Below are 21489 nucleotides of genomic sequence, written 5' to 3' on the forward strand. Positions count from 1 at the left end.
AGAGGGTCTAAATAACTTAGATTGAAAGTTAAGTTTTTAGGGGCACCTGGTTGGCTTAGTCAGTGGAGCTTACAACTCAGTCTTGGGATTGTCAGTTCAAGCTCCACAGTGGGTGTAGGGATTATGTAAAAATAAATTTTTTTTTATTTAAAAAAAAAAGTAAAACTTTTAATAATATAGTTCACTATAATAAACCCCACACCCACGAAAACAGAATATAAAAATCAGTAGACAAAACCAGTATTTGTGAGGGGTGCCTGAGTGGCTCAGCTTATTCATTCAAATGGAGTTGGACACACAATAAACTAACACAATTTTTCTGAAATACATTTGACACTATGTAACATTCATGGAAGTACTCCTGTCTAAAACTTGGAAATGTTATTTTAACAAATACGGGGCACCTGGGTGGCTCAGGGGTGTGTGTCCAACTCTGTTTCGGCTCAGGTTGTGATCTCGTGGTTAAGTGGGTTCGAGCCCACATTGGGCTCTGTGCTGACAGCGAGGAGCCTGCTTGGGATTCTCTCTCCCTCTCTCTCAGCCCCTCCCTCACTCATGCTGTTTTTGTCTCTCTCAAAGTAAATAAATAAAAAAAAAATTACTGAACAAGCAAATAAATAGAAGGAAATCATATGTGTTCAAAATGCTTATTTTAACTATTTTAACAGAGGGGGAAGAAACTTAAAACCAATTCAATTTTTAAAACTGTGGAAGAGCAAATAAAAGGCAGCATATAATCTGCTCATTTGGCAAGCATTTTTATTGCACACTATATATGCTAGATTCAATTATCAGGAAATCAGGTATGTTCTCTACCACCCCCAGAGCCTCTAACAGGCACAGTTTGATACCTGCCATGACAGAAAAAGAATCATATGCTGTAAGAGTAAAAAGCAGAAGCACCCATCTATGGCAGTGATAAGACAGGAAACACCATTTATGCTAAGGATTAAGAAGAGGGATTTGTGAGAGAAGACTCTCCCAACTGGCATGCACACGAGGCTGACCTGAAGAGAGAGCTTGGATACAAAAGGAAATCCAAGTTCAACATGGCTGGAGGAGTGGAATGTATACTGGAGAACTGGCAGGTGAGGCCAAGGCCATATTAGGGAGACTGACAAGCTTTATCCAAAGACCATGGGAAGCCACAGAATAATTTGATCATCAATTTTAGAAGATCATTTTGCAGAGAATAATCTGGGAAAACAATGGATGCAGAAATCAGCTAAGCGTTTTAAGTTTAGAGGCAGTATACTGAGGAACTCTCATTAAAGGCAAAGTCACCAGAGTGATGAAGTCGTAAGCTCAGGAAGGGCAGCATCAGAGATCTGGGAAGGAGAGGATGTCTGAAATAGCCAGAGTGGTGATGACAAGATAGCAATAATGGAAAGAGAGCAGGGCTGCCAAGGCCCCTCTAAATTTACAGGGTGTGACTATTTTGCCAGCATTCAATAGCTCAAACAGGAGCAGCTGAACTCATCCAAGCCTGGGATTTTTCCCAGATGTCATAATGGGAAAACAGTACCTCACTCATGGTATAACACAGCAGGCTAGCATATAGTTTATGCATTACCTAGCTATACAGAAAAAGTATTTTCTAAAATGAACTACTGGGACCTCATCAAGATAAAAAGCTTCTCTGCACAGCGAAGGAAACAATCAGCAAAATTAAAAGGCAACCAATGGAATGAGAGAAGATATTTGCAAATGACATATCAGATAGAGTCAGTATCCAAAATCTATAAAGAACTTATCAAACTCAACACCCAAAAAACAATCCAGTGAAGAAATGGGCAAAAGACATGAATAGACACTTTTCAAAAGACATCCAGATGGCCAAGACACACGAAAAAATGCTCAACATTACTCAGCATCAGGAAAATACAAATCAAAACCATAATGAGCTACCACCGGACACCTGTCAGAATGGCTAACATTAACAACTCAGGCAACAACAGATGTTGACGAGGATGCGGAGAAAGAGGATCTCTTTTGCATTGTTGGTGGGAATGCAAACTGGTGCAGCCTCTCTGGAAAACAGTAAGGAGGTTCTTCAAAAAATTAAAAGAAGAACTACCCTACGACCCAGCAACTGCACTACTAGGTATTTATCCAAAGGACACAGATGTGCTGTTTCGAAGGGACACACGCACCCCAATGTTTATAGCAGCACTGTCAACAATAACCAAAGTATGGAAAGAGCCCAAATGTCTACCGATGGATGAATAAAGAAATGTATGTGTATACATATGTATGTATGTATGTATGTATGCATATATGTATATACACACACACACAGACACACATACACAATGGAGTATTAGTGATCAAAAAGAATGAAATCTTGCCATTTGCAACAACATGGATGGAACTAGAGGGTATTATGCAAAGCAAAATTAGTCAGAGAAAGACAAATATCATATGACTTCACCCATATGTGGAATTTAAGATATAAAACAGATGAACACGGGGGAAGAGAAGAAAAAATAATATAAAAACAGAAAGGGGACAAAACTTAAGAGACGCTTAAATACAAAGAACAAACTGAGGGTTGCTGGAGGCGTTGTGGGTGGGAGGATGGCTACATGGGAAAGGGGGCACTGAGGAAGACACTTGTTGGCATGAGCGCTGGGTGTCATACATAGGGGATGAATCAATCACTGGATTCTACTCCTGAAATCATTATTGCACCATACGCTAACTTGGATGTAAATTAAAAAATAAATAAATAAAAAATAAAAAATAAATAAAAAGTATTTTTGGGGGCACCTAGGTGGCTCAGTTGGTTGAGCATCAGGCTCTTGATTTCGACTCAGGTCATGATCTCACAATTCATGAGATCAAGCCCACCGTCAGGCTCTGTGCTAACAGCGTGGAACCTGCTTGAGGTTCTCTCTATCCCTCTCTCTACCCCTCCTCCATGTCTGCCCCCACATTCTCTCTCACTCTCTCTCAAAATAAATAAACATTTAAAAAGTATTTTTTAAGGGTTGCCTGGGTAGCCTAATCGGTTAAGCATCCAACCCCTGATTTTGGCTCAGGTCATGATCTCAAGGGTTGGTGAGTTCGAGCCCCGCGCATCGGGTTCTGTGCTGACAGTGCAGAGCCTGCTTGGGATTCTGTCCCCTCCTCTCTCTGCCCCTCCCCCGTTTGCCCTTTGTATCTTTTTCAAAAACAAAAATAAACTCTTAAAAAGTATTTTTTAAATGTTAACGTACGAACATTTTTGTATAAGTTAACAACTTTGTGAGCTGCCAAAAACAAGGATCACTTTTTTTTTTTTAATTTGAGAGAGAGAGAGAGAACACACATACACACAATGCATGCAAGAAAGAGGGAGAGGGAGACAGAGGCAATCTTAAGCAGGCTGCATGTTCAGCACGGAACCCAAGGCCAGGCTTGATCTCACAACCCTGGGATCATGACCTGAGCCGAAATCAAGAATCGGACACCCAACTGACTGAATCACCCAGACGCTCCTCACTAACACTGTTTTAAAATCAAGTAAACAAACTCAGAAAAGTTAAGTGGTTTGCCCAAGTTATCTAGCTAGTAAGTGACAAAACCCAATGTAGAAATACCTCAGCGCATTATCCTGGTCTCCATACCAATCCTCACCCACCCCAGAAAGTAGGCATGGGTTAACAGGTTTCTTACTAGAATGTCAGCTTCTGAAACACAGGAACACATCTAATCTCTCTCTATTTTTATTGTACCAATGCTTAATCTGGGCTAGGCATATATTCAGGAAAGGGATGTTCAGGACAAGATGTATGGGTAAACAAAATAAACCCAAGTTGCGACTCCCTGTTCTGGCTATTTTCCACCATGTAACATTCCTTTCTTTACTGTACAGACTTCATTTCTGGCATATACCAAATACCGAGAGTCAAATGTAATGTCACTCATCTTCCATACCAAACATCCAAATGGGTTTAGTCACATAACACATAACAATATATTAAAACACATGACACCATCATGAGCCAACTGGAATCAAGTACATGTTACTGGCAGTGAATGTGCCCTTACCCACTGCTTATACTGAAATTCTGGTAGAAGCCTGAGTTCATGTGCCTTCCTGAACGCCATCATGGTTCTTTCCAGCCTCTGAAATCAGAAAAATCTCTCAGTTCGTTACAAACATCCCCACAGGGGTCTGTGGCCTCTGACAGGAACAAGTGCAACCAAGAAAAGGAACTTGAGGTAGTTTCCCTTATGATTAGACCAGCTAAACAGCCACACCAAACACAGCCCAGTAACAGGGTGCTTCTTAATCAGGTGGCTGGAAAAAGGATACAGCAGGCTCAGACCTTCAGAATGACAGATCAACCACAAGGGGAAAGAGCTTAGGTTAAGTTCTTGGAAGCTGTCCCAGGCCCCAAAGGAGCCATGTGTCTGCTCTTTTTACAGAAAACACTTTCTAGTCAGCCACTATAACCATGTAACGTAGGCCCTCACCTTCTCTCTGAGGAACTGACTGCTTGTCTTCTTGGTGAATCTTTCCAAGCAGAAGGTGATGTAACACTTCCACATGGCCTCTGGAAAAGTCAGATTATGCGGATCACATCACTAGTTCTCTCCATTTAACAGTCATCATACATCTTTCCTTTGAAGGGAAAATTCCTCTGAAAAAGGGTTTAAGCTAGTCCGGTGGAAAAAACTAGTTATTCTGATTACAGCTAATCAAACATCTCAAATACTGAGTAATGACTTAACTATAAAAAGTAAAGGGCAGCCTGTGTGGTTCAGTCGGTCAGGCGTTCAACTTCGGTTCAGGTCATGATCTCATGGCTGGTTTGAGTTCAAGCCCCACGTCGGGCTCTGCGCTGACAGCTCAGAGCCTGGAGCCTGCTTCAGATTCTGTGTCTCCCTCTCCTGCCCCTTCCTTCCCTGCTCACGCTCTCTCTCTCAAAAATTAAACATTAACACTCCAATATATAAAATTTGGAAGCAAGTCTGTATGAAAAGAGAATTAGAGAATGACAATCTTCTGAATTATCATTTCCTATGTACCATTTCCCCCAAACGGATACCATTACTACTATCGAGGAAGGTCATCAAAGCTCCATCTTTGACCACCACAGAACAAGTTGGAAAGGCAGGCACACTGTAAACTAGCACTGAGAGAATCCTGAAACTGACGTTGGTAATGGGAACGGAAGCTTCGGCTTCCCATTCGTGAATACTAACTTCGACACCACCCCAAGGTTTGGTGAAGTTCACCTGTAGGGAGAGTCTTCACCGCCTCTTCATACACAGCACAGCACCTCTCCTCCTTCCGGCCCACCTCCACTGCTCTGGCTTGTTTTGTCGCAGGCTGCTCTCCTCCTGGCTGTGACTCTATCTCTAATTCTCGCCGTGCCACATAATCCCAAGTGAGAGGGTCATCTGTGTGTAGAGCCTGAAGGCTGAAAAGCAGTTCGCTGGCATCAGCCCTATGACACGAAACTTAACTCAATATCAAACAGACAGTTCCCAATGCTCTAAAAATTCACCCAGGGGCACCTGGGTGCCTTAGTCGATTGGGCAACCGACTTGGGCTCAGGTCATGATCTCATGGTTCATGAGTTCGAGCCCCATGTCGGGCTCTGTGCTGACAGCTTGGAGTCTGGAGCCTGCTTCGGATTCTGTCTCCCTTTCTCTGTCCCTTCCCTGCTTACACACTGTGTCTCTCAAAAGTAAACGTTAAAAAAAAAAAAAAAAAATTTAAGAGTGCACTCGGGACACCCCTTTAACAATTCCATTACCAGGAGACAATTCCCCAGCAAGCCCTCCAGAGATCTTCACGCTCACTGCATAAATTTTGTCAATCAATCAGAGTTGTGGCACATTTATTAGGTTTCAGAATGTTTCAGATTTCATTCACAAGTTAGCTCTCAAAGTTAAATCAACAGGTATGTGTGATGAGACAGTCCTCGAGCCCTGGAGAACCTTATATCCAGGCTCTTGATTTTCTGTAACAGAGGCAAGAAAAAAAAAAAAAAAAAGCATGACCTAAACCTCTACCAAAGCTCTGAAGGCATCCAAAGGGCAAACAAGCCAAGTTCTGTTTTATCTCCTGTGAAAGTAAGGGGTGCTACCTAAGAGTGATGTACCCACAAGGCAGGCTGCAAAAAATTCTCAAACAATATGCTCCAACATTAAAGAATAAAATAACCTACAGCAATCACCTGCAAACCTTTATGAGGACCACTCTCATTCTATGGACAAAAGACATACCAGCACAGCAGAAATATACGTCTTGATATCAGCTGTACGATATGTTTGTCACTGAGTAAAGACAAACTAACTCCCAAGGGAAGCCCAGAAGTGAGTCAAACAAGTTCTCCAGAGATATTTACTTTTCTATGACTTACTATGATACAATAGCCCTAAAACCTTGCTTTCTTCCAAGGACTTAGCATAGTGTCTTCTTTCCCTCTTTCTAAACACCCAACCTCAAACTTTTACCACAAGATCGGAAATAGACATATTCACCTTTCCACGAACTTACTTACTCATCATAAATTTCTCTTTGCAGATCTTTGGCAAAGTCAAATAGCTGTGCAATTGTAAGCAGTGACACGTGAAATTCTGCACCTAAAATTTTAAAAATTGGGAAGGGGAGTAAGACTGTCAAGTGTCATTTTACTGTAAAGAACCACTTTCTTCTACAAGAAAGTACCACTTTCTTGATGTACTAGAGCTAATTCTTTTGTATTATTTGAGAAATAGGACAAAACAGAAAAAAAAATCACCCATAGCCCCACTACACAAGCAAAGTCATTAGTGATATTTTAGAGTATTCATAAGTACTTCTTTTCTTCTAAACATCTTAAAAGCATAAAGAAATGTTCTAAATCACCTATTTCTTTCCAACTCTCCATGTGAATTAAATACTCGATAAACTTACTGAAATGTTCAAGTATACCCTAAGGGGCTATCAATGTTTTCTGAAAGAAACAGGACACTATTCCCATAGAATTTTATATACACTCTAACAGAATTTCTAACATAAATTTTCAACATTAGCTAAAGGTCTTCTTCCCTTTTAATTTTTTTAATGCTTATTTTTTAGAGAGAGAAAGAGACAGAGTATGAGTGAGGAAGGGGCAGAGAGAGTGGGAGACGCAGAATCTGAGGCGGGCTCCAGGCTCCGAGCTGTCAGCACCGAGCCCGATGCAGAGCTCAAACTCACAAACTACAAGATCATGACCTGGGCTGAAGTCAGTCACTTAACCGGCTGAGCCACCCAGGCGCCCTGGTCTTCCTCATTTTAAATAGAACATTGTGGGGTGACTGGGTAACTCATTCAGTTAAGCATCAAACTTCAGCTCAGATCAAAATCTTGCAGTTCATGAGTTCAAGCCCCATGTCAGGTCTGCACTATCTGCACGGATAATGCAGAGCCTGGTTGGGATTCTCTCTCTCTCTCTCTGCCACACCCTCCCCACACATATTTGCATTCTCTCTCTCTCAAAATAAACATACATACATACATACATACATACATACATAAATAAATAAATAGAATGTTGCACTTTCCATCATAAATAAATATTCAAAACATACGTACCTTTAATTATGTTCACAGAATTTTTGTAGATAATCCGTGCCAACTCGCCCTTAAGGATTTCTTCAGGATAATCAAGATTCCCCTAAAGAGTATTATAGTAAACATAACTTAACAGACAGTGCCAGTAACTAGAAAAAGCACTAGGATAAAAATTAACAGCCCTAGACTATCTGTGCCATATGACCTCTGGCAAACCACATCTCTCTCTGGGCCACTTCCCTCACTTGTAAAATGTGCAGCTTGAACAAGACCACTGACCTTCCGAATGTGTTCTCTCAGGCTCCTAGAGCAATAGCAAGATCACATGGCTTAAGGCCTGACTCTACTTAGACCAGAGCAGGTCAGGTTTTACATGGCTTGTTTACCCTTCTGGGTAAACTTTTATTTGAATAAAAAAGTTCACAGCTGGAAACCACAATAACAGATGATAGCAAAGTTCCTTTTTCAGCTCAAACATTCTAAAACTTTTCTTTAAAATTACCGTCACCAAAAAAATTATATAAAAAGCTAGGAACCACACATTTCACAACCTTCCTCGAGCTCCTTCAACCCATTAGTATGTCATTTAATGAAACCATAAAGTATTAGGGAAACCATTTACCCTTCTATCAATAATAAATTATTTTGAGGACTACTTCAAACAGTCCAAATGTGTATTTTTAAAGCACAGAATTCCATTTTTATTACTAAGCCTGTTTAATTAAATCAACTCTAGATTCATCTCAAAGTTTCAAAACCGGCATTAAATAAAAAATACATTTAAAAAATTGTCTCTTATTCCTAAGAAGGCTCAAAGCACTATTAATTGTTAATGTGTGATGACACGTTCGGATCTTACCACATCCATTTTGGCTTTTTCAAATTCTTCCTTTTCCTTCCTCAGTTTCTCAGTATGCATCAGCTCCATCCTAAAGTACTATACAAGGGAAATTATAAACTGAAAATCTTTGGAAATATATATTTTTTTTAATTAGAAATACATAAGATGCCATTTTTTACCCATAAATATCAGATCTGTGAAAATCTGGGGATAGCGTGATATTTTTTGTTATGAAACTAGATGACACTGACAAGAAGGGAGTTCCTTGTGATGGTAGAACAGCTCTGCATTTTGATTGTGGTGGTGGTTACACAAATCTACACATGTAAAAAAAAAAAAAATGACAGAGAACCAACCATATGCACATATTAGATCAATGTCAATTTCCTGATTTTAATATATGTATTATAATTTCATAAAATTAACCATCAGGAGGTGCCTGGGTAGCTCAGTCGGTTGAGGGACTAACTCTTTTTTTTTTTTTATCTTTTTTTATTTTTTTATTTTTTTTTCAACGTTTATTTATTTTTGGGACAGAGAGAGACAGAGCATGAACGGGGGAGGGGCAGAGAGAGAGGGAGACACAGAATCGGAAACAGGCTCCAGGCTCTGAGCCATCAGCCCAGAGCCCGACGCGGGGCTCGAACTCGTGGACCACGAGATCGTGACCTGGCTGAAGTCGGACGCTTAACCGACTGTGCCACCCAGGCGCCCCATGAGGGACTAACTCTTGATTTCAGCTCAGGTCATGATCTCACAGTTGTGGGATCGAGCCCTGTGTTGGGCTCTATGCTGACAATGCAGAGCCTGCTTGGGATTCTCTCTCCCCCTCTCTGCCCCTCCCCCACTTGCATTCTCTCTCAAAATAAATAAATGTGAAAAAAAAAAGTTTTATAAATTTCTTAAAGTTTATTTATATTTTGAAGGAAAGAGAGACATAATGAGCGAGAGACGGGCAGAGAGATACAGAATCCGAAGCAGGCTCCAGGCTCTGAGCTGTCAGCACAGAGCCCAACACAGGGCTCAAACTCCCAAGTGGTGAGATCATGACCTAAGCCAAAAGTGGACTCTTAAACCGACTGAGCACCCAGGCACCCTCTAATTTACTTTGAAAAAGAATAAGCAATAAACCTATTTCTATTTTTGGAAATACCAGTTTGAGTATTTAGGAAAACTTCCAAAAAACATAAACAATACTTCCATAAAATAACCTTATAACGGCAGGGAGGAGTGATACTTATTGTTTCTCAATCAAAATACTACAGGTAGCAAAGGGATATCGAAAAGAATATGAAAACAAGGGAAGAAATGCTGAGCTGCAATATAAAACATCATTAAAGAACTACAAGACCAAAAATCACTAGTTAGGACAGCTACAGAACCTACAAGCATAAAGACCCAAATCGGGGTGCCTGGGTGGCTCAGTCAGTTAAGCATCTGACTTTGGCTCAGGTCATGATCTAGTGGTTCAGGAGTTCGAGCCCCGCGTTGGGTTCTGTGCTGACAGCTCAGAGCCTGGAGCCTGCTTCAGATTCTGTGTCTCCCTTTCTCTCTACCCCTCTCCTGCTAGCGCTCTGTATCTCTGTCAAAAATAAACATTAAAAAAAAAAAAATTAAAAAAAAAAAAGACCCACATCTTTTTCCATCAAATAAGGCTTCATTTTCAATCAAAGACAAGACAGTAGTTTCTCCCTTATCCTGACAAATACCTCAAAAAAGGGCAGCTTCTAATAATACACCATTTTTAGCACTTGCTTTTTTCTTAATTGAAAGTCTGGCCATCACTGTTCTAGTGCCTCCTTCTAAGGCGTTAAGTCCAGCAAGAGGGGAAGGAGGGATATATCTCAAGAAAAAAGAGACAATAAGAATAAGTGGGGAAAAATGAAGAGAAGCCAAAAGAAGAAGATATAAAAAGAGAGAGAAAGGAAGGAGAGAAAGAAGATAAGAAGTAGGGAAGGTAGATGCAAGGGAAAAAACAAGAAAGGTTTAAAGATGGCTGAACCCTGGCCCCACAACGAAAATAGGTAGGGTCCAGTTCCCCACCCCTCCCAACCATAATGGGCAGTAAGAGTTCTAATCTCTCACTAACAACCTGGAAGATGCACATGGTCAACACCTAATACTGGCCAAGAAACAGCTTCGCCGCTCTCCTTTTCCAGCAGCTCCTCTACTTATCCCTAGCCTCCACAAATCCAAGTCTTTTTAACTTAATCAAGAATGTAAGTCTACAGAGGACCAAAACTGAGACATCACTCTTTCACCTTACAGGTACACAACTCACTTCTTGATAAAGTTTTGGGCACTCTGGATGAAAGCGCAGAGCTCGAAGAAATAGTTGTCTTGCACTTTCTGAAGATAAGCGATCTTCCATTTCCCATTTGGCTGCCATAATCCACAAAGCTATATAAATAAAAAACATCAGACTTCATTTCAATAAATCAATCAAGTCAGACTAAAAAAAAAAGAAAAAAAGATCAATGCTCCAATTTTAATACTCAAAGAATTTTTTTTTAATCTTCCCAAAAGAGGAAAGGGATGGAGAGAGGGAATTTCAATGGTTATTTGTAAAGTATTGCTGCTTTACCTAAAATTAGAGTATTCTGGGGCACCTGGGTGGCTCAGTGTGTTAAGTATCCGAGTACTGATTTCAGCTGAGGTCATGATCTCACAGTCCATGGGTTCAAGCCCCGTGTCAGGCTCTGAGCTGATAGCACAGAGCCTGCTTGGGATTCTCTCTCTCCCTGTCTCTCTGCCCCTCCCGCATGCTTATGTGTACTCTCTCTCTCAAAATAAACTTTAAATAAAATAAAAATAAATAAATAAAAATTAGAATATTCTGAAGCGAAGAGGTAAATGATAACATCTGTGGGTACGTATGTGCCTCATTCAATCTAAGATCAACATCACTATAAGTCACATATAAACTTTAGAACTATAAAAATACTGGAAGAAATTGTGCATCTTAGAATCAATGAAATAAAAATATTTCACTCTTTTTCTTTATTTAAGTAGTTTATATTTCTTTTGAATGGCTCAACATTAAAAATAAAATTTTTATCACACCTGTTGGGAATAAAGGCTTTAAAAACAAAAACCTTTGTCTTTCTACACAGGAAATCAACGTCGAGTTAACATTCCAGCTATTTCCCTAGAAACTTAATAAAAGTCAGCTATGTTACCAGACAAGACTGCCTTCGGTAAAAATGACTCATGGTTAGTAACCACGTCTGGACTAGAAGGGTTATTAATGAGAGAGCACGACTGCTTTGGGCTTTCCTGAGCATGTGACTCCTGAAATTGAGCACAGTCCTTTCTAGGATCCCTGGAAGCTGTGCCCATCCACAGGACTTCTAAATCAGAGCTGTTCCTCTACCCATTCACATGGTCTCATTCCCTCACACCTGAACTGTCATCTTGGGGACCAAGGACTGGCCTCCAAATTGCTAAGAGTACTCTACTAAAGACTCTCACCTAATGCTGTATCCTCTGGTGAATTAACTGGTGCCAAATGTGGCCTATCTTAGCCTGTGTAGCGTGAACCTGGTTGAGCCTAATACTTGAGAATAGGCACTGGAGTACCTCCCCTATAAAATTATGTGCTATTTCACACAGTATTCACAAGAGAAGTCTTTCTCTTACAAAACATGAGTACCTAACATGTGCCAGGCACTCTTGCAAAATCTGCGTTAACATTTTCCCCTTTAAGTTTTTAAGTTTTCCCCTCTAAGTGCCCCTTAAATGTGAATACATCCAAATAGAATGTCTCTCAAAGGACCAAGGAGTTTCTTTTATCATCATCTAAAAAGAAACTTAGTGGGGTGCCAGCCTGGCTCAGTCAGTAGAGCAGGTGACTCTTGATCTCTGGGTCATGAGTTCAAGTCTCATATTGCATGCAGAACTTTTTTTTAAACTTTTAATGTTTATTTTTGAGAGAAAGTGGGAAAGGGGCAGAGAGAGGGAGACAGAGGATCCCAAAAAGGCTACACACTGACAGCAGAGATCGATATGGGGCTTGAACTCACAAACCATGAGATCATGACCTGGGTCAAGGTCGGAGGTTTAACGTACTGAGCCAACCAGACGCCCTACACAGAGCATATTTTTAAAAATAACAATAAAATAAAGTAAAACATACTTTAAAAATAAATGAATAAAATACTTTTTAAAATAAATAAATCAGTAAGTAAATAAATAAGTAAATAAAAAGAAATTTAGTCCTTCTTACCCACAGATACAATACTCAACACAATAAATGATACACAATATACAGGGATGAACTAAGAGGCAGCTATTCAGAAACCAGAACTGCTGAGGCCTAGTACCTACGCTCAAGTTCTCAAACTAATTTCTTTTAGGTTTATGAAGCAAAATAAATGCCAAAATAGCTTGAGTCTACATAAAAGGTAGAAGAACTGACAAGGATCTCACCATACCTGGCTTGTTTGAATGAATGGCCAACATGGCAGAAAATACCTTGCTAAGTTGAGCTTTGGTGGCCTGTAAGAGAGAAAAAGCAATTCTACTTCCTATACACTGAACTCATTATTAGTCATCTCTAAGTGATCTGTACTGTTTCCTTACCAACTCAAAATCCAATGGGGCAAGATATGCTCTTGTAGGGACATAGAAACAAATATAGACACACTCATATTTTTTTCTACCTAAACCACTACATGCAAACATTCTAAGTATCTAAACAAATCTAACTTTACTAAATAAATACACACAACAAAGATCATCTTCTGACTTAGAAACCAATTATATAGTCTTCAGATATGCAAATGTTGTTACACTGAAGTTCAGCCTTCTTGGAGTCTTTTCCGATTTACTAACCCTACAACTTTGGAGAAAACATGGAGTTCAGTACTCAAGCACGGAGCTTAAAAGGCAGACTTACTAAAAGAACAAGGAAGCAAGACACAACTGCGCAATACTCACCCATTTCTTACAAAAGACTATATAGGATAGCCATAGTTGAACATCATCCTGCAAGAAAAGCAACGTAGTAAGCTGCTCGAATTTGAACTTAATACATAATACACTTTTGCACTAATTAACTTTCTTTAGAAAGAGAGGTAGATTTCAGGAAAGCCAATGTGTTACACATTGCTCAGCCTATTAGGCTGTAACTCACTGAGGTCTTAGATCTCTTAAATGTGTTAACTCCATCTGGCCACCCGTTCTCACCTACCATGCTCCAAGACAAAATTTGTTGTCTATCCAATTTGCTCAATGCAGTTTTGTTTTCATTTCTTTAATGTGTATTTATATTTAATGGTGAGGGGAGAGGGGGAGGGGCGGCGGCGGAGGGGGCCGGGAGACAGAGGATCCAAAGCAGGCTCCATGCTGATAGCAGAGAGCCTGATGTGAGGCTCGAACTCACGAACCGCAAGATCATGACCTGAGCTGAAGTCAAACATTTAACCAACTGAGCCACCTAGGCGCCCTTTGTTTTCTTTTTAAAAATATTTTATTTAATTTATTTTTGAGAGAGAAGAACAGGGGAAGGGCGGAGAGAGAGAAAGAGAGAATGTGAATTCAAAGCAGGCTCCATGCTATCAGCACACAGCCTGACATGGGGCTCAAACTCACAAACCGCATGACTATAACCTGAATTATGCTTAACAGACAGAGCCATCTAGGCGCCCCTTGCTCAATGCAGTTCTTAACTGGTCTCAATCAGGGGTAGCAACCCCAAATTTGTCATTCCCAGGATCTAAAGTACTCCCAGTCCCAGAGCCCAACTTGAAGAACACCAAGTTAGTGAGGTGCTGCCCCTACTCTAACCATTTATCTTCCACCTCCAAGTCTTCAGTGTTCTTCACTTAGAGATTTATCCATACATCCCAAATTTCTAATCCTTAACCATGTATCAAATCCACCTTTTTCAGTACCATCCTCAAAGAAGAACTATAAGGTAATGAGACCAATTTTCTTCACGGTTTGATAAGTGGTTTCAAATAATACCATTATTAGGTTAAATATCGAGACACCCAAGAACAAACAATACATTTGAATACTGAAACATAATACATATAATATATATCTTCACATCTCTTACAATTAAAGATGCTCTGACCACTTACTTTCCATTTTGCTGAAGCACGCCGGAAGACACCTTGTACCCGGTGTACAATAGAATTCTCAATCTCATCCTTCTTAAATGAATACCCGATGCGCTTAAAGGTGACATTAAAAAAAAAAAAAAAAAAAAAAAGCCTCAATTTAATCACATTTATCCATAACAACATTCCTACTTGATTTTAAACTGTACTGATAGGGGTGCCTAGATGGCCCAGTCAGTTGGGCGTCTGACTCTCCGGTCATGGTCTAATGGTTGGTTGAAATCAAGCCTCGCATCAGGCTCTGTGCTGACAGTGCGCAGCCTCCTTAGATTCTCTTTCCCTCTCTCTCTGCCCTTTCCCACTTGCGTGCACTCTCTCTAAATAAATATTTTTAAAAAGGCGCTGATAAAGAAAACAAATGATTACAAACACCCATTATGAACACAGCACCACACAATTTATCAGTGCCAACTGCTTCCCAAACCCAAGTTCTAGCTATAGAGCCACACTACCTAATCTAAATTTTTTCCAATTTCCAGAATATCTACTTACAGTTCTTCTTCTCTGAATCAACTCCAAAAGATTAATTTCATACTATGGAAAAAAAACATATAAGAAAAGAGAAAACAATAAAATTTATAACCTTTTAAATTATAACTTTTTAATTTATAAACCTTAATTTATAACAGGAACTGCATTTAGTTAAAATCATAAAGTAAATAAAAATCAAGAATATAAAACAAGATTGGGGCAGCTTGCTGGCTCAGCCGGTAAAGCATGCAACTCTTGATCTTTGGGTCATGACTTCAAGCCCCACGCTGGGCATAGAGCTTACTTTAAAAAAAAATTTTTTTTAAAAAAGACTATAAAAGAAGATAATATGCTATCAAGCAAAATTTGTAGTAAATGTCTGTTAAAAGTCAGTGATAATTCACCTTACATCTACAAAACTCAAATCCATATGTTAGCAAGCATATAAACATCTTAGATGCAAAGAAAGTATGTTTCTAAAATCATAATATTTCTAAGATTTGGGGCTCCTGGCTGGTTTAGTCGGAAGAGCACACAACTCCTGATCTCAGGGTCATGAGTTCAAGCCCCACGTTGGGAATAGACATTATTTAAATAAATAAACAAACTTTTTAAAAAAAAAGAAAAACTTAAAAAAAAAAAGACATAAGGTTCATAATATCAGACTTTCTAGTCTACAACAGCATGTTCCAACTTTGAGTAAATTAACCATGCAAAAATGTTAGCTTAACATAAGCAAATGAAAGACAGTTGTGCCTAATTGGTTCTCCCTACCCTACCCTCTGAAGGACCACTTAAAACCTCTTAAGGTTCTCTAAAAACCACTACTATTCAATTCCTCTCTAAGCCTCAGTTTGAAGACTGTTAGAGACACAAAACTTAAGGCTTCACAAGATTCTATGCTTCATTTTACAAGTGCTTTATGAAATATTCAAGCACTCAGAACACCCAAGCAGCTATTACACAGCTACATCAAAGCCTACATTTTATTAAACTTGCTTCGAAGTCCCCTATGTATCATGTCTAATTCCACTCTTTTCCCTCCCCAGAAAAAATTACTATCTTGACTATTTATTATTCTGAAGCAAAACTTTGGACTTTATTATAATGCTTTCTTGAATGCTTTTTTTGTGTGTTTTTTTTTAATATTTATTTATTTTTGAGAGAGAGAGAGAGAGAGAGAGAGAGAGAGCGAGCATGAGCAGGTGCCTGGGTGGCTCAGTCAGTTAAGTGTTCGACTTTGGCTCAGGTCATGATCTCGTAGTTTGTGAGTTCAAGCCCCACATCAGGCTCTGTGCTGACAGCTCGGAGCCTGGAGCCTGCTTGGGATTCTCTGTCTCATTCTCTCTCTGCCCCTCCCCTGCTCATGCTCTGTCTCGGTCTCTCAAAAAATAAACAAAAAAAAAATTAATTAATAAGGCTAACATTCTTTTCATAAGTTGATCAGTGAATGGTGTTTCCCCTTTGTGAACTGAATGTTCATATTTTTGTTGTTTTTATCCTTCATAGTTGTCATTTTCTTCTGAATCTGTAGTTCCTTAGATATTCTAGATTCAAAATATACGTGCTGTGGGGCACCTGGGTGGCTCAGTCGGTTAAGCGTCCAACTCTTGATTTCAGCTCAGGTCATGATCTCTTGGTTTGTGAGATTGAGCCTCGCATTGGGCTCTGCACTGACAGTGCAGAGCCTGCTTAGGATTCTCTCTCCCCCCTCCCTCTCTGCCCCTATCCTACTTGCTCTCACTCTCTCTCAAAATAAATAAACTTAAAAAAAAAAAAAGTGTCTATATATGCGTGTGTGTGTGTGTGTGTGTATACACACATATATTTATGTACCGAAATTATTTTCTCCATTTTGTGGCTTGTCTTTTTACATTGTGGCACCTTTCTTGCACAGACATGCTTATTTTAAACATGGCCAAATCAATCTTCTTGTCATTGTGCTTTCATAGTCTCATTTAAGAAAATCTCTCCTACTCAAAGTCATTCTTTCATATTTCTTGAGAGATACAAAGTTTTCCCCAAATTTACCTTTTCCATTCAGAAGGATTTTCATTTTGCTTATTATATGAGAGGGGTCTAATTTTATTTCCTCAATGCGGACAACCAGAACCTCACTGATTTAAAATGCCACTTACGTCTTATAGCAAGTTTATATGGTTGTGACAGTTGTGTGCACAGGGCGGGGATGTGAGTGAAAGTATGTACGTGTGGGAGTGTGTGGGAGTGTGTGTGTGTGTGTGTGTGTGTGTGTGTGTGTGTGTTTAATTTACTTATTTCAGTTATGGCCTCTAAAGCTAATCAACCTAATCCACAGGTACCTCTTCAAATATTTGAAGAGTGGAATTATCTGCCACTTCTCAAGTCTCCTTAAGGTTAAACGTGTCTATTTGTATTCTTTCAATGATTCCTCCTAGAACAAGGTTTCCATCCTGGCTGCCTTTTAACTAACCTTTCAAAGTCCTTCTTAAAATGCAGTCTCAAGCCTAACACAATGCTCCAGACACTGTCTGTTAAGTGCAAAACACCTTTTTTCAAACTAACGTCTTCTGAATGGCTACTGTTTGCAGTGTTCTTTGCTCAGCTAACTTACTCATCACTCTACTTTTGTTAATATGGTCCATTATTTTTTTTCTTTTGTCCTTTTCCAAGTTTATTCCTGAAGTATAGTTGCCACATAGCAATCCACCATGAGCTCCCAAACCTCTTCCAAGTACAAGATTCGTAGCCAGGTCTCATTTGTTCACCTGTTGTTGTTTTTCCAATCTAAACTCAGAAAACCTCCAGTCTTATAGTATTACATCTTATCACTGGGTCCAGAATTTGTTATCTAACATATTAGCTATTCTCCTCTACCTGAAAATTGGTCTAGCATGTAAACTTTAGATTCACTCAAATCTCCCATTCATTTATAGTACTGAAGAATTTGCAGTATCCCTCTAAGGTAGCAGACTTACAGACACATAAATATTAACTTTCCAACCATCTACCATCATCAAACTCACTCTTCTTTATGTCTCCCCACAAGAAATAGTATGTCAATTCTCTTGCTTAAATCCTAATACACAGTATCTTTGGCAGTATCTGGTCTACTAACTCCATAGAAGGAAAAAAGAAAATTTCAGTTTGCCAAGGACTAAAGCCTTAGTGGGGCAACGTTATTCCCAGACCACTTCTACTCCTGTTCAAAAATTACCCGTTTAATCATCAATTCTAGAATTCTGCAAAAAACACTGAATCAAGCTCACCATTCTAGAATTGATTTAAAATTTGTGAGGGGACTAAAAAGTAGTGAACTTATCCACTTACTTGAACATAATTGATGAAGTCTTCCTTAAAAAGAGCTCTTCGCTGTATTTTGTATTCCAGATCTGAAGCCTTCTTAATGATAGCCCTGAGGAGAAAGCCATTTAAGATATAACAGTTGAAAAAAGCAGAAGTTAAATAATTTTGGAGTTTTAAGTTTATTTTAATATATTTAAAACATAATATATATATTAAAACATTTCCAAAACCTGAAATTCCCAAATTATCCTTCATAAGCAAGTTTTCTCTTACCTGATTACTTCTGTGTGCTTAGGGTGTGTGCATCAGGATTTTTTTTTAAATGTTTATTTATGAGAGAGAGAGAGACAGAGTGTGAGCAGGGGAGGGGCAGAGAGGGAGACACAGAATCCGAAGCAGACTCCTGACTCTGAGCCGTCAGCACAGTCTGACACGGGACTTGAACTCACAAACCATGAGATCATGACCTGAGCTGAAGTCGGATGCTCAACCAAGCCACCCAGGCGCCCAGTATTTTAAAATTTTCATGAAAATCATCTTAGTCAACTGCCAGGACCATTGACATTCCCACCAGCAAAGCAAATAATGTTAAGTACTTTACATTATTTGTATGTGATATTAGTAAAGATTTCTTTCCCTCCAAATTCTGGTCACTTGGGTTTTAATAATAACCAAGTATCTTTTCTAAATTCCTTACTTCTGAGTTTTCCAACACTCAAACTAGAAAAAAAAAAAAAACCTAGATTGTCTCTACTGTCTCTATCGAGAAAGGTTTATTAACAGAACAAAGGACTCATGGGAAAGGATTGACTGTATTTAGCTAAAGAGAAAACACAACATGTGTATACTAAGAGAATTTAATGCAAGATGTACGAGGTCAATTACTGTCTCTAGTTAATGGTAATAGTAACATTTACTGAACACGCACTGAGAGTCCACACTTCTGGAACACCTGGGTGGCTCAGTCAGTTAAGCAATGGACTCTTGATTTTGGCCCAGGTCATAATCTCACGGTTCTTGGGTTAGAGCCTGGCATCAGAACCTCTTGGGATCCTCTTCCACTCTCTCTCTGCCCTTCCCCCTACTCTCTCAAAAATAAACATTAAAGAAAAATTTTTTGAGTCCACACTATGCTGCATTTCACTAACAAAGGTTTACTTTAAGGCCCCCATTGTCACATTACTACATTCCCAGCCATTGTAAAATGCAGCAACAGTCACAGAAAACCACTTAAAAATATTAGGCTTAATTGTAACAAATTACTGAATGCCAACCTCGTGCCGGACGTTGTTGGCTAAAGCCTGGGGTAGAATACAAAATTGAATTAAATGGTCCCCATCTTCAAGTCTTACTAGAAAGATTTATCTCTTGGCCCCCACTGCAGTTTGCATCTCTAGAGCAGTACAAACAGACCACCGTGCAACGAATGACAAATTCTGGGAGTCAACAAAATCTGAAAATGGGCTTCTGCCATGTTACAAAAAATAAACACAATTAGGTGCCCCGGCATCCCTGCCCCCCCAGGCTCCCCCCTCCCTTCAGCCCGCCCCAGCTCTTCCACTTCCTCAGCTCTTTCTCACTTAATCTCCGCATGACTGAACAATCCAATACGCTCCAGCTGTTCCAATTCGGGGAGTCGATCTTCTATGCGTTCCTGAATTATCTCCGCCATGAGGTCACAACTCTACAGCCCACCGGCGAGCCTCTCGACCGCCAACACGCGCACGAAGCGGCCACCATCTATTCCGGAGACCTAGCCCTAGCGTTCGCACGTGCTGACGTAACGTGCGCCCTAGGTCCCGCCTTTTCCGCTTCCGCCGCCTCCGCCGTCGGAGACCGCCCTCCGGCCCTTGCGGCGGCTGTCACCTCTCCGAGGCCGACTGTGGATCTTCCGCGGAGCACCCCTCCGGCTCGGGAGGATTCACGTGAACTGGAGTGGAGGGGCGGGGCCAGAGTGGGGGCGGGGCTAGACGCGCCCTGGGCTAAACGTGGGCGGGGGTTCGAGAGAGCGCCTCCCAGTGTCTAGAGGGGTTACCTGAAAGGAGTGCAACTCGGTTCTGCAGAATACTGTCTCCTTTTAGTCTATTGCGGTCCCATGTCTTCGCTTCCCAATAGTAAACGTTTCAAAAAGTCAGTAATGAAAAGAGTAGGGAAACTGACCAATCCATAACACTATAGCTTTGCTTTCGGCTAGGTTAGTAAACCAGTGTGATAACACCGGTTTTTCACCTGCCAATTAGAATCTCTAATTGGCTGATTCATTTTAAAATAGGAAGACCTTTTCATTATTTAAACAATTATTCTGCCTTTATAGACAAGATCTTTTCAAAAACACATGGCCCTGGGTGGGTATCAGAAAGTACATATATTTTTTAGAAAAGGGGAGCTTGGTATTGAAAAGTTTGGGAGTTACGAAACTAAATCAGTAAGGTATGGACCCTCCTTAAACCATTGCCCAAGGAAGTTAGTTAGCATTTCTAAGGGAACCATCAGACAACTCAGCTTGGAAGCGACATTGTTGGTATAATTGCTAAACCTAAAATAATAACTACATGAATCAGTTCTTTTAAGTTCTGGAAGATGCTTAAAAAACCAAAGCAGGAGTTCTTGCTAGACCTGTTTATTTCAACATTTGCATTAGCACCTTGTGATTTATGAAAGGGAATAAGCTTAACAGGTAACCATGTTCCGCCTCTGTGCCTTTCCTGTTTTTTTTTTTCCTTTCACACTTTACCCCACTGGTCTCAGAAGTGAGGCAAAGGTTGGCTTCAGCTTCATTTCTTGATCCCTCAGCTTTAAGACACGAGAGAGGGGAAGAAACTCAGGGATGTAAAATAAAGATGAAATTTCCTTGTAACAGAAAAATCCCCAGTCTGTGTTAGGAGTAAGAGTAGGAATGTCACTAGATAGTAAACTCCAAATGGGTAGGGAATATTTGCTTTGTTCAGTAAGACATCTGGGAGCTTACAACAGTGCCTGGAAAATAATAAGTGCTCAATTAAAAAATGCCTGAGAAAATAACAAAAGGCATTTGCTAAATTTATTTAGGACCAAGGGGCTCAGCCAGCTGAGAGGTTTTAATCTTTCATTTCAAGGCTAATTTGATAGATACCTATGATTTTCAAATCAACTATACTCTCCTCCCTTATTTTCAAATTTAGCATCGATGTTTATGTTGTTCTAAGAATTATTATAATAATATTGGCAAAGCCTTCTTTTATTTCCTCTAC

At 39.9% G+C, this 21489-nt stretch overlaps 1 protein-coding gene across 2 annotated transcripts in view; it reads right to left on the bottom strand.

The window, feature by feature from the left end:
• The window catches only part of UTP6 (UTP6 small subunit processome component), a 30091-nt gene extending 9973 nt beyond the window's left edge, over nt 1–20118 (bottom strand). Inside the window, exons 1-13 of one of the 2 annotated variants that reach the window (XM_043583650.1) lie at nt 19840–20118; nt 18284–18368; nt 14996–15037; nt 14465–14557; nt 13317–13364; nt 12812–12875; nt 10660–10778; nt 8397–8474; nt 7559–7640; nt 6501–6582; nt 5227–5438; nt 4462–4541; nt 4033–4110 (exon numbers count right to left, since the gene is read on the bottom strand). In XM_043583650.1, the coding sequence (XP_043439585.1) occupies nt 4033–4110; nt 4462–4541; nt 5227–5438; nt 6501–6582; nt 7559–7640; nt 8397–8474; nt 10660–10778; nt 12812–12875; nt 13317–13364; nt 14465–14557; nt 14996–15037; nt 18284–18368; nt 19840–19931 (1155 nt within the window). In that variant the 5' untranslated portion in view covers nt 19932–20118. The remainder of the gene's footprint in view (nt 1–4032; nt 4111–4461; nt 4542–5226; nt 5439–6500; nt 6583–7558; nt 7641–8396; nt 8475–10659; nt 10779–12811; nt 12876–13316; nt 13365–14464; nt 14558–14995; nt 15038–18283; nt 18369–19839) is intronic. The other variant, XM_043583651.1, reaches the window with a different exon arrangement.
• Nucleotides 20119–21489: the final 1371 nt, after the last annotated feature.

The sequence above is a fragment of the Prionailurus bengalensis genome, chromosome E1 (assembly GCF_016509475.1).
Source record: "Prionailurus bengalensis isolate Pbe53 chromosome E1, Fcat_Pben_1.1_paternal_pri, whole genome shotgun sequence".
NCBI lineage: Eukaryota > Metazoa > Chordata > Mammalia > Carnivora > Felidae > Prionailurus > Prionailurus bengalensis.